We start from the raw sequence: 14,461 nt of genomic DNA on the forward strand, positions 1-14,461 counted from the left end.
ACTGGCCAGCTAGCTGCTAGTGCTGCTGCCCCCTCCACACCAGCCCAGTTACGATCTCGAGTGGATCCGCGCACATCGGTCCAGAGCAACCACGAAAGCGGATGTTGTGAACTCTGCACAGCATTGCTAAACACCATTCCTACAATGGCAATGACAGAGAGTCAAACTTCTGAGACTTACTGTAGATTTTTCACACCTCTACTTGGGCTGTTATCTGTGTCTGTCTGCGCCGGTGTAGCGCGAGTGGCCTACTCACTATGCTGCATTCTTAAATCTTGCAGATTTCAACATTTCCAAGTTCAAGAAATAAATTATCACACACTGCACACACTGCTCAGTGCGCAGCAGCGCAGCCCTGGCACGGAGGCAACCTGGTTGATCCTTATGCCATGCAAGTCCAAGTACTAGGTCTGGAAATAAGTCAGATATGTGCAAGTCACAAGTTGTAACCTTCAAGTCTCAAGCCAGTCCCAAGTCGTTGTGGAAAAAGAAATTTAAAACAAAAACAAAAAAATAAAAATCAAGAAAGTCAATTCATTACTTGGTTCAACCACGTCATAATTCGTAAAATATTGCTGTCACAACATCAGTGATACATTTTTTATTTCACTGATCATACAACAAAAAGTACATTCTCTCTAAAAATTAAATGAATGTCTACACTTAAATTATTAAGATTATTTTTTTTCATACTAATGTTTATGAGTGTACTGTATGGTGATAAATACTGAAATATGCTGAATGTGGGGGTAAACATGTATAATCAACTTTAAAAACTACATATGGATCATTCCAGAATTGGAGGACATTGGGGCTTTGAAATCATTGAAAAGTAAACGTTCACTGTGCTGCTTTTCTGGTACATACAGGATTCAACAATAATAATGCTACAAATAAAAAAAAATACAAAAGAGTTTCTAAAGTCTGAGTAAACTGGAGGAGATGCAACCCTGTTAATGTATTGCAACTGTCACTCTAATCACAGCAACGGGGTTGCGAATCTGGCATCTTTTTTTAATAAGAAAAAAAATTCTTATTCTGAACATATGTATAACAGGGTTGCATGAGGCAGAGTGAGACATTCTATCAAGGCAATGTTTTAAAAATGAAAAATAGAAGAGAGGACATACCTTTTCTCTACCCATTCTTTTGGAAAACTGATGTCAAGTCCAGCATATTATGTGATTCACTGCTTTCTTCTACCATGCTAAAAAGGTTATGGTAACGGGGTTGCAATAATTATTTGAAAGATTGATGAAAAGAAATGTTCCTGCAAGAGACAGAAATGAAACAAATCTCCCCCCCAAAAAATGAAATTGAAATGTCATTTTAACTGTTTTAATTGAGATTCAATTTATTCATTAGTGGGGTGTGCCAAGAGAAAAATAGCATTTTAGGGGGTACCCCAGACTTATTTTTAAAACTATGTTCAAGAATTCTTTTCTGAGGTTTTTTTTTTTTTTTTTTTTTTTTTTTTAGATTTGGTCTCACGACAAGAAACTCAGAAACGGCAGGTTTTTGTATTTTACAGTATATGCGGATTATTTAAAATTTGATGCATGGGATGTAAAATGTCCTCCAATTCTGGAATGACCCATGTGTTGTTTCTGACGTCAATCAGTTACCCAAATCTGATTAGTGTGTGAACAGGTGAATGAAAATCATTCCGTTTGTGCACTTTGTAAGTTATTTAGTTGTACACTCGCTTGAGTTGTGTGCAGGTAGCATGGATCGGTTCCCACTCTGTGACTGGGTTTGTGTGTGCCCAGTGACTGGCTAGCGACCAGTAGAGAGTGTAGTCGATTCGTCATAATCAGCTACGTATCACAGGTAACTGACGTGACTTCATTCGCTCGCTATTACACAGCAGGACGCTGGGCGTCAACTGCTTCATTGTTGAAGCGTAGAGTGGGTTGTTCCACTCGCAATACTGGATGATCATTGGATAAATGCTGGGCTTTATCCCGCCCACCGGACGCTCAGCGGCCGTGAGATCTCCTAACCCTTAGGCCACATTTCCTTCATCTTTGTTGGATTACATCTTTATTTAACCATATACATGGTGTCTGTTTTGATGCATGATAAAAGTGAAACGTTAAACTTTTTTTTTTCGAAATTAATGCAAGGAAAAAAAAATACTTGGCTTTTATTATTTTAAGAAAAAAATGTTTTAAAATGGCCTCGGAATTCATTTGCCTCAAAACGACTGATCTAAAGGTGCAGCTGGGTTTGCGTAAATCCCGTCTGTCCCACCAGGCCATCTCTCTGAGTAGTTTGCTCCCTCTTCGGCTCTGGAGACAGCAAGCACATCAGGTGGATTTTACAGACATGGAATCATGATTGAACAACATTGTTTTATAAGAGATGTATTTTGTTTTTATTTTTTGTATTGGTATGTCTAGAATATTTTGGTCTTGTCAACTTCATATGTCATTGCCATCCTGTGAAAAACATGTCCAATTTTGGAATTTTTTTAAACTTTTCACATTAATGCGATGCCTGTAACGCGGAAAACCCATTCCCGTAAAATAAGAAACGTGGGGGAAAAAAATGGAAATTCGTTTTTCACAGGACATCGTCGATATTCTTTCATGTGATTTCTTTAATATGTCCGTATACCTGAACTTGGATTTAAGTGGTTGGACTTGAGTTGGAGACAGGTAGACAGCTGCTTGTGTAAGGTCTAATTGCTGACAAAGCAGAAAGAAAAAATACAGTATAAAAAGTAGGGGCGTAACCTACACTCGGGTGTAATAAGGTATGGCATGTTCGGTTCGGTCCACTTGCGTTTGGTTCGGTCCACTTATTAGCGCGACATTACGCACGGACCCTGACTGTTGCGTGCGGGAGACGAGAGTGGCCGCACAAAAGAGATAGCCAGAGCCCGAAGGTCCCCGCTGTTGCAGATACTGTAGCACGTCTAACATGCACGGCATCATCCGACTGAATGTTTCTTAGACGAGGGAGCAAAAACGTTCAATTTAAACGAGATTTATCATATTGTAGCGTCTTCCAGGAACACGCCGCAAAACGTAGTTTAATAATCACGTTTTTATTAATCCAAGTACAACTGCTCGTGCTCTTCTTTCTCCGCTGCCCCACTCGCTTGCTGTACGGTGCATTCATGAATCTCGGAAACATCACCACTCAGCAACACACAAATCCGACCACAACAGATAACCCAAGTCGTTACAATATGCTGTTGAACATTCAAAGATTTCTATGCCTAAAAAGTGTATACAATTTCATAAAAACTTTTTAAAGTTACTATATTTTTTCATTATAAATAGATTTTTAATATAGTTAGCAATAATTGTAACTGTTATTATATGTCTTTTTTTTTAATCACAAAAAGTGTATACATGTATAGTAGTGACAACTTGTGTTTAACTTGAATACCGGTACTTAGGTGTGTCATAGGCTATTGCTGCTGAGTGTTTAAAGATGTCATTGTCATAATAATTAAAAAAAGAGACCTTTATTGGTAGTGTATTTTTTATTCTAGTGTAATTTCTGAGAATATCACCCGAATGGTTCGCTATTACTTATTTTTTCTAAATGTACCATTTACTTGCCATCTTTTCAAAAAACATATAAAAAAAGAAAATCTGTTTTTTTTTGTACCGAAAATATACCGACCCGAAGTTTCCACCCGAACCGAACCGAAATGTGATTTAGCGTACCGGTACACCCCTAAGAAAAGATTGCGGAAGAGCTTCCACAAGGAAATTCGCCTCTTTTTTTTCCTTTTTTTTTTTTTTTATTTGCCCATAATTTAATTCTAAATCCAACTTCTACTATTAATTTACCTGAAGCTGGCTTTTATTTAGCAAGTTCAGTGTACTGTTTTTAATTTTATTATATTTTGCACATATGCAACCAAAACAATACAGCCAACATTATAGAAAGAGATCATGCAGGTGAGATAAAAAAAACTCCAGCTCCAGTTTGTCAACTGTGTGTGTGCAGGTGTGCTTGTGGAAATCTGTGTATATTGCGAGGGAGGCAGGTTTTATGTTGTATTTTGATGTTTTCATTGTACAGCACTTTGAGTTGTTGATTTATACAACAACCCACCTACAACGAGTCAGGGAGCCACTGCAAGCATTAACAAAGATATACTTGACTGACCTGTGGTTGTATGGCAAACTGAGGGCAGCATAGAGCTCTGGAGTACTGGGTGTTGCAACTCTGACTCTTCCCTGATGACACCCTGAAACAGTCACGGGGCTGGATTCGGTGGAAGATGGAGAAAGGGGAACACAGCCAGATAGGCTAGCAGGGCCCATACCTGAGAACTCTAGAGTCAAAAACAGTGGCTTTTTACCCCCACTTTGTTACCAAACACATTAAAAAATGGGGTGCGTAGTTAAGGACTAGCAGTGTCTTGAATATATATATATATATATATATTTTTTAAAGTTATATATCACACCGCTTTCTACTTACTAAGGGGGGTGCAGTCAGTTTTGTCACTTGCTCCTCTTTTACTACACAAATGAGAATCATGTAAATACTGCTGCTTCAAGAGAGAGCCCTTCTGATTCTCAAAGTCCCGACGCTGTTGAGACAAAAAATTTGCATTTTCAGACAAATAGACAGCCTTTTATGTAGAATTAGAACATTCTTACTTCACGACTTAAGCGTATGGCGGCCTCAGTGAAGGACTGTCTCTCCCTTTCAAAAGTCAGTTTCTGATGTTTGAAGTCTGCCCAATGCACTTGGAGACGCCCCCACTCTTCCAAAAAGTAAGAATCAGTCAGCTCAGATGGGATGGGTGATAGAAGGCTGTCCTGAAAAAAGAATACCATTAAGAGGTGTCCACGTCAAAACAGTTATGGATATGTGTCAGAGTCTACGTGATTGAGAACAACACCTGCAGCATTTGTTGTTGTAATGTGACAATTAGTTGACTCTCTTTCAGTTCCATTTCAAGCTGAGCCAAGAGTTTGTCATGGTCAGTGCCATCGCCTCTGTGGCCTGCACACAAACATGATGGCAATGAGAATAAGGTTTCTCATAAATGATGCCTGGAAGCAGCTACACTTATTTTAGTCAATTTTTGGTCTTATCAAGCAAGAGAACACAATTAAGTCACATTAAAGATTCTTCAGTGTTTTCACCCTCATGTCGAAGGTCAACCAGCCTCTGCTGCACACATTTCCAACTCTGAACCACACCTCCTGTCACATGGTCACCAAGTGCTGCCTCAGCTTGAGTTAACCTTTTGTCTCCATTTGGGGATCCGTCCACAACATCCTCAGAGTTTGACAAGGTCTATAAAGGGAACAACTGACAGGATTACGATAACATCATTTTAAGTCTCTAAAAACAGATTTTGGAGGGAGATTCTGGTTAATGTAAGCCATTTTAAAACTTTGGGGCGTTTTAAGAGTTAAAACAGCTGCAGGCAGCCACCAGCATGCTCCTCTGTACTTAAAGAGGAAGTCAACCCAAACATATTTTTTCAAGAATATGTTCTATGCAAGCCCACTAGTTGAATCAAGCCATTCTGATAAATATTGCGTTTGTGATCAACCGTTTTTAGCAATATCTAGGGGTGGCCATTTTGTCGCTTTTGTTGACTGACAATGACATCACAGATGCTCAGGGCTCAGGTAATGACCAATCACGGCTCAGCTTCAGAAAACAAGTCAGCCGTGATTGGTTGTTACCTGAGCCCTGGGTAGTTGTGATGTAATTTTCAATCGACAGAAGTGACAAAATGGCCGCCCCCCTGAGATGGCTAAAAAAGGGTGGATTTTGCTGCTTAACTCATATTCCACAAACACAATATTAATCAGAATGTCGTGTTTCAACTAGTGGGCCTGCTGGGAACATATTGTTGAAAAAAAAAAAGTGTTTGGGTTGACTTCCGCTTTAAAAGTTTAATAGATAAGTTCAAATAAGTCTTTGCTAAATGTATGTGACTGTAAAGCTCTTAGGGCAGTCACCGTATGATATAGATACATTGATAGATGGTGCGTTGTAATCACGTTGGGTTATTCAATTGCTGGACGATGACATTTAATTTTTTAGGGGTGGACTGACGACAGACCGACTGGCAAACCAGTGAACTTTATCAACGGGCGTACGGTTAAAATAACATGACGGACTGACTGAATGATGACTACAGTTAGGTTTGGCTTGGAAAAAGAATGACGGACTGACAATGACGGATGAGTGCCCAGGCTGCTGACGGATGATGGACCGGCAAAGTCTTGTAAATTGCCCGCCTTTGGTAAGAACACACTAGGTGATTTTTTTCCCCTCATCATGTCTCTCACATTTTATTAATCGGTTAAGATGTTAAAAATCGCCGTGTGTGTTCTCTGCAGTCATGATCACTCGAGTGTATGATGCTAATACGCACGGGGTCATATCGGCATTGCTCTGTGCGCTGAGTCTTGTTGATCACAAGTTTTCACTTTCAGTCGTTTGATCAAGAGGAACTAATAGTTCAAGAAAAAGGATGGCCTCTTTTTCCTCACTTGCTCCATGTCAACTCTGATGGCATGTAGTAAGGTGGTGAGGCTGTGTCGCAGCTTCATTGCTTCCCGGAGCTCCGCTTCTCTGCGCTCCAGCATCAGACGCAGTGCTGCTTCCTCTTGTCTTGTCAAAGAAAGAAAGATACGTACAACACATTTTAAAGCCATTTCATACTAAACACTACAAGCTATCAGAGTAAACTTTACTTTGCAGTGGACTTGGATGACCTGATTGACGTCACATTTTTGTCTCGAGCCCCCGGTAGAAAGTTCAGCACCTCAGTGGCTTCAGAGAAAATGATAAGAATATTTCACATACAGCCCACACGCTGCAATTGGATTCTGATCATCTCACAGGGTCCTTTCTCCTTGTTTCTATCGGACAACTGAGTAAGTCGTTCTTTCATTCTGTTGCTTTGCTGCTCTCTGCGTCTCAGCTCTGCTTCATGCTGGTTGACCCTCAGTTGCAAACGGGTACTCTGCCAAAAAAAAAAATGGAGTAAAAGGAGAAGTCAGAATAAGACTTCGTTCATCTCACAGTGGGAAAATTCATTGGGTACAGTAGCAATAGCTCAACGGAACTGAGAATGTTCAGTGGTTCTCAAACATGCACCTTACTTTTGCCCGTTCACACTTCAGCATGTCTTGAAGTCTGGCCACATGCTCATCCATCTCTTTCAGTTGCTCCTACAGGAGAAGATTTTGCTGATTAAGTTAGAAACCCTTCACCATAACCAATTGTGTCAATTTACTCACCCTGAGGGAATCTGCTTGATCATGGTATTGCCATGATGGGATGCTGTGAGTGATTTTATTCCAAGGGCTGCGGTCCCTCAACGAAGAGCCTGAAGAAATGCCAGATAATGACAATGGTAACTTTCCATTACATAGGTATCATATACAATAGGTATTTGGATCCAAGAATACCACATTTGAGGTTACGACTGGCATGTGATCAATCAACTACCTGCATAGCAGTGTAAAAATATATCTTAATGTGGAAACATAGGCCGTTATACAGGGTGCAGCTGCCAGCCTGATGATCTCGGCCGCTTGTATCCGAGATCTTGTTCTTTCGGTCATGACCCACAGCTCATGGCCATAGGTGAGAGTAGGAACGTAGATCGACCGGTAAATTGAGAGCTTTGCCTTTTGGCTGAGCTCCTTCTTCACCACGACAGACCGATACAGGCTCCGCATCACAGCAGACGCTGCACCGATCCGCCTGTCGATCTCCCGTTCCATCTTACCCTCACTCGTGAACAAGACCCCACTTGGAGCAGAATCCCATCCCTGACCTGGAGAGGGCACACCACCCTTTTCCGACAGAGGACCATGGTCTCAGATTTGGAGGTGCTGATTTTCATTCCGACCGCTTCACACTCGGCTGCGAACCGCTCCAGCGAGAGTTGGAGATCGCGGCTTGAAGAAGCCAACAGTACCACATCTGCAAAAAGCAGAGTTGCAATACTGAGGCCACCAAACCGGACCCCCTCGACACCTCGGCGCAGAAAAATTATGAACGGAATCGGTGACAAAGGGCAGCCTTGGCGGAGTCAGACCTTCACTGGAAACGAATCCGACTTACTGCCGGCAATGCGGACCAAACTCTGACATTGGTGGTACAGGGACCGGACAGCCCTTATCAGGGGGCTCGGTACCCCGTACTCCCAAAGCACCCCCCACAGAACTCCCCAAGGGACACGGTCGAACGCCTTCTCCAAGTCCACAAAACACATGTAGACTGGTTGGGCGAACTCCCATGCACCCTCGAGGACCCTGCTGAGGGTGTAGAGCTGGTCCACTGTTCCACGGCCGGGACGAAAACCACATTGCTCCTCCTGAATCCGAGATTCGGCCTCCTCTCCAGCACCCCTGAATAGACCTTACCGGGGAGGCTGAGGAGTGTGATCCCTCTGTAATTGGAGCACACCCTCCGGTCCCACTTCCTAAAAAGGGGGATCACCATCCCGGTCTGCCAATCCAGAGGCACTGTCCCTAATGTCCACGCGATGTTGTAGGGACGTGTCAACCATGACAGCCCGTCAACATCCAAAGCCTTTCTGAACTCCGGGCCGATCTCATCCACCCCCGGGGCTTTGCCACCGAGGAGCTTTTTGACTACCTCAGTTACTTCAAGGAGAGCCCACCTCAGAGTCTCCAGGCTCTGCTTCCTCAGTGGAAGGCTTGTCGGTGGAATTGAGGAGGTCTTCGAAGTATTCTCCCCACGACCCACAATGTCCCGAGTTGAGGTCAGCAGCACCCCATCTCCACTATAAACAGTGTTAATGGTGCATTGCTTCCCTCTCCTGAGACGCCGGATGTTGGACCAGAATTTCCTCGAAGCCGTCCGGAAGTCATTTTCCATGGCCTCCCCAAACTCCTCCCAGTTTTTGCCTCAGCAACCCCCAGAGCTGCATTCTGCTTGGCCAGCCGGTACCTGTCAGTATATTATATTACAATATATTGTAAGGTCTTCCAAGATTCATGGTAGATGTTAGACGGTAAACTCATGTCTATTTACAAAGTACAGCTACTGTATGGAATAATGACAAACTGAAACAGCGCACTTGCTCTCTCTCTCTCGAACAGTGTGTCATCTTCACAAACGTGTAACTAGAAGTACTAACAGAACAGTTCTACTGTCACAATCCCTCCAACCCACAGCAACACATAACATATCCATAACCCAGTTCAGAATCATCACAATAAAGTATTATGTTACAGTGCTAGAAAAAAAAATCCTTCTAATCTTAAAGCGGAAGTCAACCCAAACATGTCTTTTTCAAGAATATGTTCAATGCAGGCACACTAGTTGAAAAAAGGCACTCTGATAATAATTGTGGAATAAGAGTTAATCCACCCGTTTTGAGCCATCTCTGGGGGCGGCCATTTTGTCACTTCTGTCGACTGAAAATGACATCACAACTACTCAGGGCTCAGGTAACCAATCATGGCTCACCTGTTTTCTGCAGCCGAGCCATGATTGGTCATTACCTGACGCATTTGTGATGTCATTTTCAGTCGATAGAAGTGACAAAATGGCCACTCCCTGAGATGGCTAAAAAAGGGGTGGATTTTGCTGCTTAACTCATATTCCACAAATGCAATGTTAATCAGAATGCCGTGTTTCAACTAGTGGGCCTACATAGACACATATTCTTAAAAAAATATGTTTGGGTTGATTTCCACTTTAATGTTTGTTTTTGTTTTCCTTTTCATTGGTCAAGTTAACGCTTTTAAATTACACATACTTGTGAAGCAACGCAAAAGGTTAAGGATAAAGGTTACATAAACACACAAAAAAACAATGATTATTTTTGTTTTTCTTTACTGCTATGTTCCATTATTAGTCAGGCTGCAAGAAGTTAGTCTTGTTCATGATCATTTCCTATTACCAGAATTATGCATTTACTGTCAAATGCTAGAATTGGTACCAACCCCAATTTTCATATCAGCTTGGTCTGTCCAACTGGTACTAATTTGTCTTTCGGTTAGAAAGATATCTATACTTTATAAATCTCTGATTATATTAAACAAAATGTTAAGCATTGGAGTTGTTATTAGAAACGGCTGTTCATTATTTCATACAGAGCTCTATGCTTTACTTAACATATTAAAGAAAGCTGACTTAATATAGCATCCTCTTTTCTCATTTCTTCAACGTGCTATAAAGTTTTTTGACAACAGCAACAACCCTCTTCATATCAAAGTAGGACTTCGTTAAAGTGCGTGGGACACGAAAAAAGTTACCCTAAAAACCTTTTTCAGAAGGAGAACAAGTACAAATAAGATTCCAATGATTACTGTGGTGAAAAAGCAATAAAAATGCCTAAAAAGGTTGCAGAAAACGCGATACTTTCATCAGATGGGAACGCCCACTTGCCACACGGGCGAGTTTAACCCAGTGCGTGCTGATGTCACTGGTCCACCGTAGTCAGCGCAAAGCAATTACGAGCTCTCGGAAAGTACAGTACAGTACAGTACAGTAATGTATTGGTCGCTCAGTTTTTATTTTAATGAAAGGAGTCCCAACGTACACAATAGCCAGACATAGTATTGTGTCATACTGCCATATAGTGGAGAGATGTTAACCATTTTCTAACATGTTTTATTGCCATCTTCCTCATGATTGTGTGATAGTATTTTTTTTATGAAGTAGTGTTATATATAGATGTATAAAACTGATGTAAATAAATACGATTTCTTTTTTTTTTTATTACAAATAATGTGTTATATATTCGTGCAATTTACTACTCTTGATTTTGTCAAGTGTTTTCATTGTATGTTGTGATTAGACTTTTCTCGCAGCTCTGTTCCTGCGGTGGCCTATCGGTACCCGAGTCGGATGGTCCAGCTGAGGGCATGTACTCATTGTTCATGGCTGTCACCACTGCATGTCCATCCCCATCTCCGACTCTGTGGCCACTTCTGAAAATACAATTACTTGGAAAAATAAATAATTACTATAAGTATATTGTTTGAGATGATAGTAACATATAATTAGATTATTAAAATAACATTTAAATATAGCTCTGAATAAAAAACGAATCATAAGTATTGTTGGCTGCAAATACGCAGAGAAAAGAAACTAAATTAGTGTTTTGTTGCTTTATAGTAGAAAATAAAACAAGTATTTCAAAAAACAAAGATGTTTAAATGCAGTAATATTTAAAAAATAAAATACAGGCCCTACAAAGGTGCCTTCTGAAATTTTATTCTTAAAAATGTACCTGGCAAATTACATGTGACAAATTTGACCAGGTGGAGGGCTAATTCTTTTTCACAAATCTGTTATTCCTTCAATACAGAAATATTGACGGTTAATGAAAACAGTTCGGTACACTTCAGTATTTTAAACTGGTTCTTTTTCATTGACTGTCAGACAGTAGCCTTTATTAATTTTGCATCAGCAGTTATTTGCTTACATGCACTGTATACGTTCTCTCTTGGATGATGGCAGCTGTGAGTGGACGACTGTGTGTATGTTACTACTAGGTATGAGTTGTTACCCCTTTTCTGAATGGCTTTCGATCGATGGTTGTCTTAAAGTGCTTTAGAAATAAAGCTGTGTTGGGTTATGCTGCGAAGCTTCTGCCAAGCAAGTGCAATGACGTCTCCCTCTTTTCCCTGTAAAACTGCATCTTTGGGGAACCAAAACCGTCCTCCCGTAGGTTCAAACAAAAGCCAGCAACACTACGTTGCAGCATAATCCATCCAAGTGAAACTAAAAACGAAAGTAATCAGAAAATAAAACATGACGAGCACACTTCACAGCCGCCAGCCAGCAAGTCAGACATGTCTCTAGGTGACATCATAAGCACCTTGCCTCGATTTCGTAGTGAAGACACTGAAACCAGGAAGTGTCTGAAAGCATAACGCTGAATCCATTAAATACTCTTAATGTGTACCAATTTGAAAAAGCAGTAATTTCAAGATGTATATTTTGTTTGATACAACATATTAAAATGTGTTCAATTCCTGTCCCACGCACTTTAAGTTTGTATACATAAAAGTTGCCATCAAGCTAGTACTGCGACTGTATCCTCACACAACTTACCTGGGGTGTGGAACACTGAGTGCACAATGCAATTTGAGGTCTGCTACCGGCTGACCAGTTTTCTGAGCCTGAGCCCTGATTGATCGTTGTGAGCAGTTGTGATGTCATTTTCAGTCGACAGAAGACAAAATGGCCGCCCCCAGAGATGGCTAAAAACGAGTGCATTTTGCTGCTTTACTTATATTCCACAAACGCAAAATTAATGAGAATGCCGTGTTTCAACTAGTGGCTCTGCTGAACATATTCTTGAAAAAAAATATCTTTGGCTTGACTTCCTATTTAAGCTTTCACGTGAGAAAATGTTTGAAAATATAAAGTATCTGTACAAATGGGTTTGTTTTTTGTGTGGGGACAGCAACAGCTCTAAAATGCTATGTTTGCCTCGTTTTAGACACTCAACAGCCAAAAATCCCTGTTCACAACATAACAGTAAGATGGGGCGGCTGTGGCCAAGCGGCTCGGATAATCGCCTGCCACCATGGGGACCCCAGCTCAAGACCAGCTACACCAAACAGCCAACGGACACACAGCTGTTCATCAACTGACCTTAACACAACAATTTTAGCCTTAAACTAGCCAGCATCCCATTTGTGCCAGGTGTTATGTGGGAAAACAACCTTACTATGAAATTTCTCAAAACATTATATGGATGAGATATAATAAAGTGGGTTATGTTGAAATATTCAAAATACTGAAATAAACAAAACTAAACAATAAACAGTAAAATACATTTAAATAATTTTTTAAAATACTGAAATAAAAGTCACCGTTATTTAATTATGTATTTATTTAATTTTGGCACTCTTGGTTTCTGCTACATAAAAACAGCACCATTACCTGGAAACTCCTGCTTCTTTCCAGCTCTTGTCTGAGCAAACCTTGAAGCCATATAGGAGCCACGCTGTAGAAAGTTAAAACCCACTCACGTTTTTAGGACAAAATGACTCCTAACAAACATATTAATAAAAAAAAAATGACAGTTATAACTACAATTAATTGGGGTCCCTTGAAATGTATTATCTTATCTTGAGATGTGCAATGTCCTCTGGTGGATGTAGCCACTCGGGTGTTAGCAGTTGTACTAATTAGCAGGCAACAACAAACAAGCTGTCAAGTATTAGAATTCTGTCAAGTAGAGTCAGGCAAGACAACAACTGATTAATGAGGTGAGGGGGCAGAAAGTGTTTTTGAATACGAAAGACACTTTACAGAGAAGTTTCTGTGAGTTAAGTTTTAAATTTCTATTTTTATTTTTGGATAGAATAGGGTTAAATAGGAGGTTGTGATAAGATTATCCAGACCCACACTCCATTTCGGCTGCAGTAATGCACCAAAAATAGTTTGCCAACCGCCATAAAATAGGAGAAGAACAAGCTGTCATATGGGAAGAGGGGAGGATATGGCAGAGCTGGGATGAAGAAATAATTTTCCAGGAAACCTGGGAAGGATGCTTGTTAGCCTGCTGTTATGACTGAGGTCGTGAGAGTTTTTAGTGTCTGTGCAGGTGTTTCCATCTCTGGTGGAAACGAGGGTTGACTGGTGTCTGATCATTCGGCTCCCCTGATTGGTGGTGTCACAGGCTTAAGGCAAGGCAAAGCAAGTTTGTTTGTATAGCACATTTAGTGCACAAGACAATTCAAAGTGCTTTACATAAAACATCAAAATGATTACTGAAAGAGAAATAAAACATTAAAAAATACTTTTTGCAGCATACCAGCAAAATACTGCTTCCCCACTTTAGTCTGACCTCCCTCTGGACTAGCTGACCTTAGTCCTTGGATCTGAGAACCCTGCTGGGTTTATATACTTTGAACATATCATAGATGTATTCTGGGCCTAAACCTCTCTGGGATTTGTAAACAATCAGTAGAGTTTTAAAAACTATTCTGTAAGTGACAGGAAGCCAGTGTAGAGACTGTAAAACTGGTGTGATGTGTTCAGATCTCTTAGCCCTGGTTAAAACTCTAGCAGCAGCATTCTGGATGAGCTGTAGCTGTTTAAGGCTCTTTTTAAAAGTAGACCTGTTAACACAACACCCATCTCTCTTTCTCTCTCCTTAGATAAATGTTTATAAGATATGCACTGATTGAGTAGGTAGATATGATAAGTCTACTATTTAGTATACTTTTTATGACTAAATTTGCAGATGCGATGGGGAGCGAGGCAGAAATGCCCGGTAAAGCGTAGCATATCTACCAAATTCACAAACACGCTGAATTAGTCCATTGCCCCGACACAAAAATGATGAAGCGCCCGTATTTACGTTGAGATCAGACTGCTTTCTTTTACCAAATTGTCAGAAGCCTCTGGGGGGAGGCAACTATGTGCGTTGAAACTAAACACCCAAATGGGCGCAACATGGGCGCAACATGGCCCCAAAGATGCTACACTAGACTTGCGCTGGCACAAAAAT

General features: G+C 40.8%; 1 protein-coding gene across 1 annotated transcript; it reads right to left on the reverse strand.

The window, feature by feature from the left end:
• Nucleotides 1-2,052: 2,052 nt before the first annotated feature.
• On the reverse strand, nt 2,053-13,133 carry LOC147145628 (afadin- and alpha-actinin-binding protein). Its single transcript, XM_086033803.1, has 12 exons — nt 12,886-13,133; nt 7,245-7,333; nt 7,107-7,175; nt 6,844-6,967; nt 6,696-6,774; nt 6,492-6,612; nt 5,124-5,277; nt 4,877-4,980; nt 4,632-4,793; nt 4,450-4,561; nt 4,132-4,300; nt 2,053-2,291 (listed from the first exon to the last, which is right to left on the reverse strand). Exons 1-12 carry the CDS (start codon nt 12,935-12,937, stop codon nt 2,198-2,200), a joined length of 1,329 nt encoding a protein of 442 aa, XP_085889929.1. The 5' UTR covers nt 12,938-13,133; the 3' UTR covers nt 2,053-2,197.
• Nucleotides 13,134-14,461: the final 1,328 nt, after the last annotated feature.

The sequence above is a fragment of the Filicampus tigris genome, chromosome 6 (assembly GCF_054856515.1).
Source record: "Filicampus tigris isolate MCC_2025a chromosome 6, RoL_Ftig_1.0, whole genome shotgun sequence".
Taxonomy (NCBI): Eukaryota; Metazoa; Chordata; class Actinopteri; order Syngnathiformes; family Syngnathidae; genus Filicampus; species Filicampus tigris.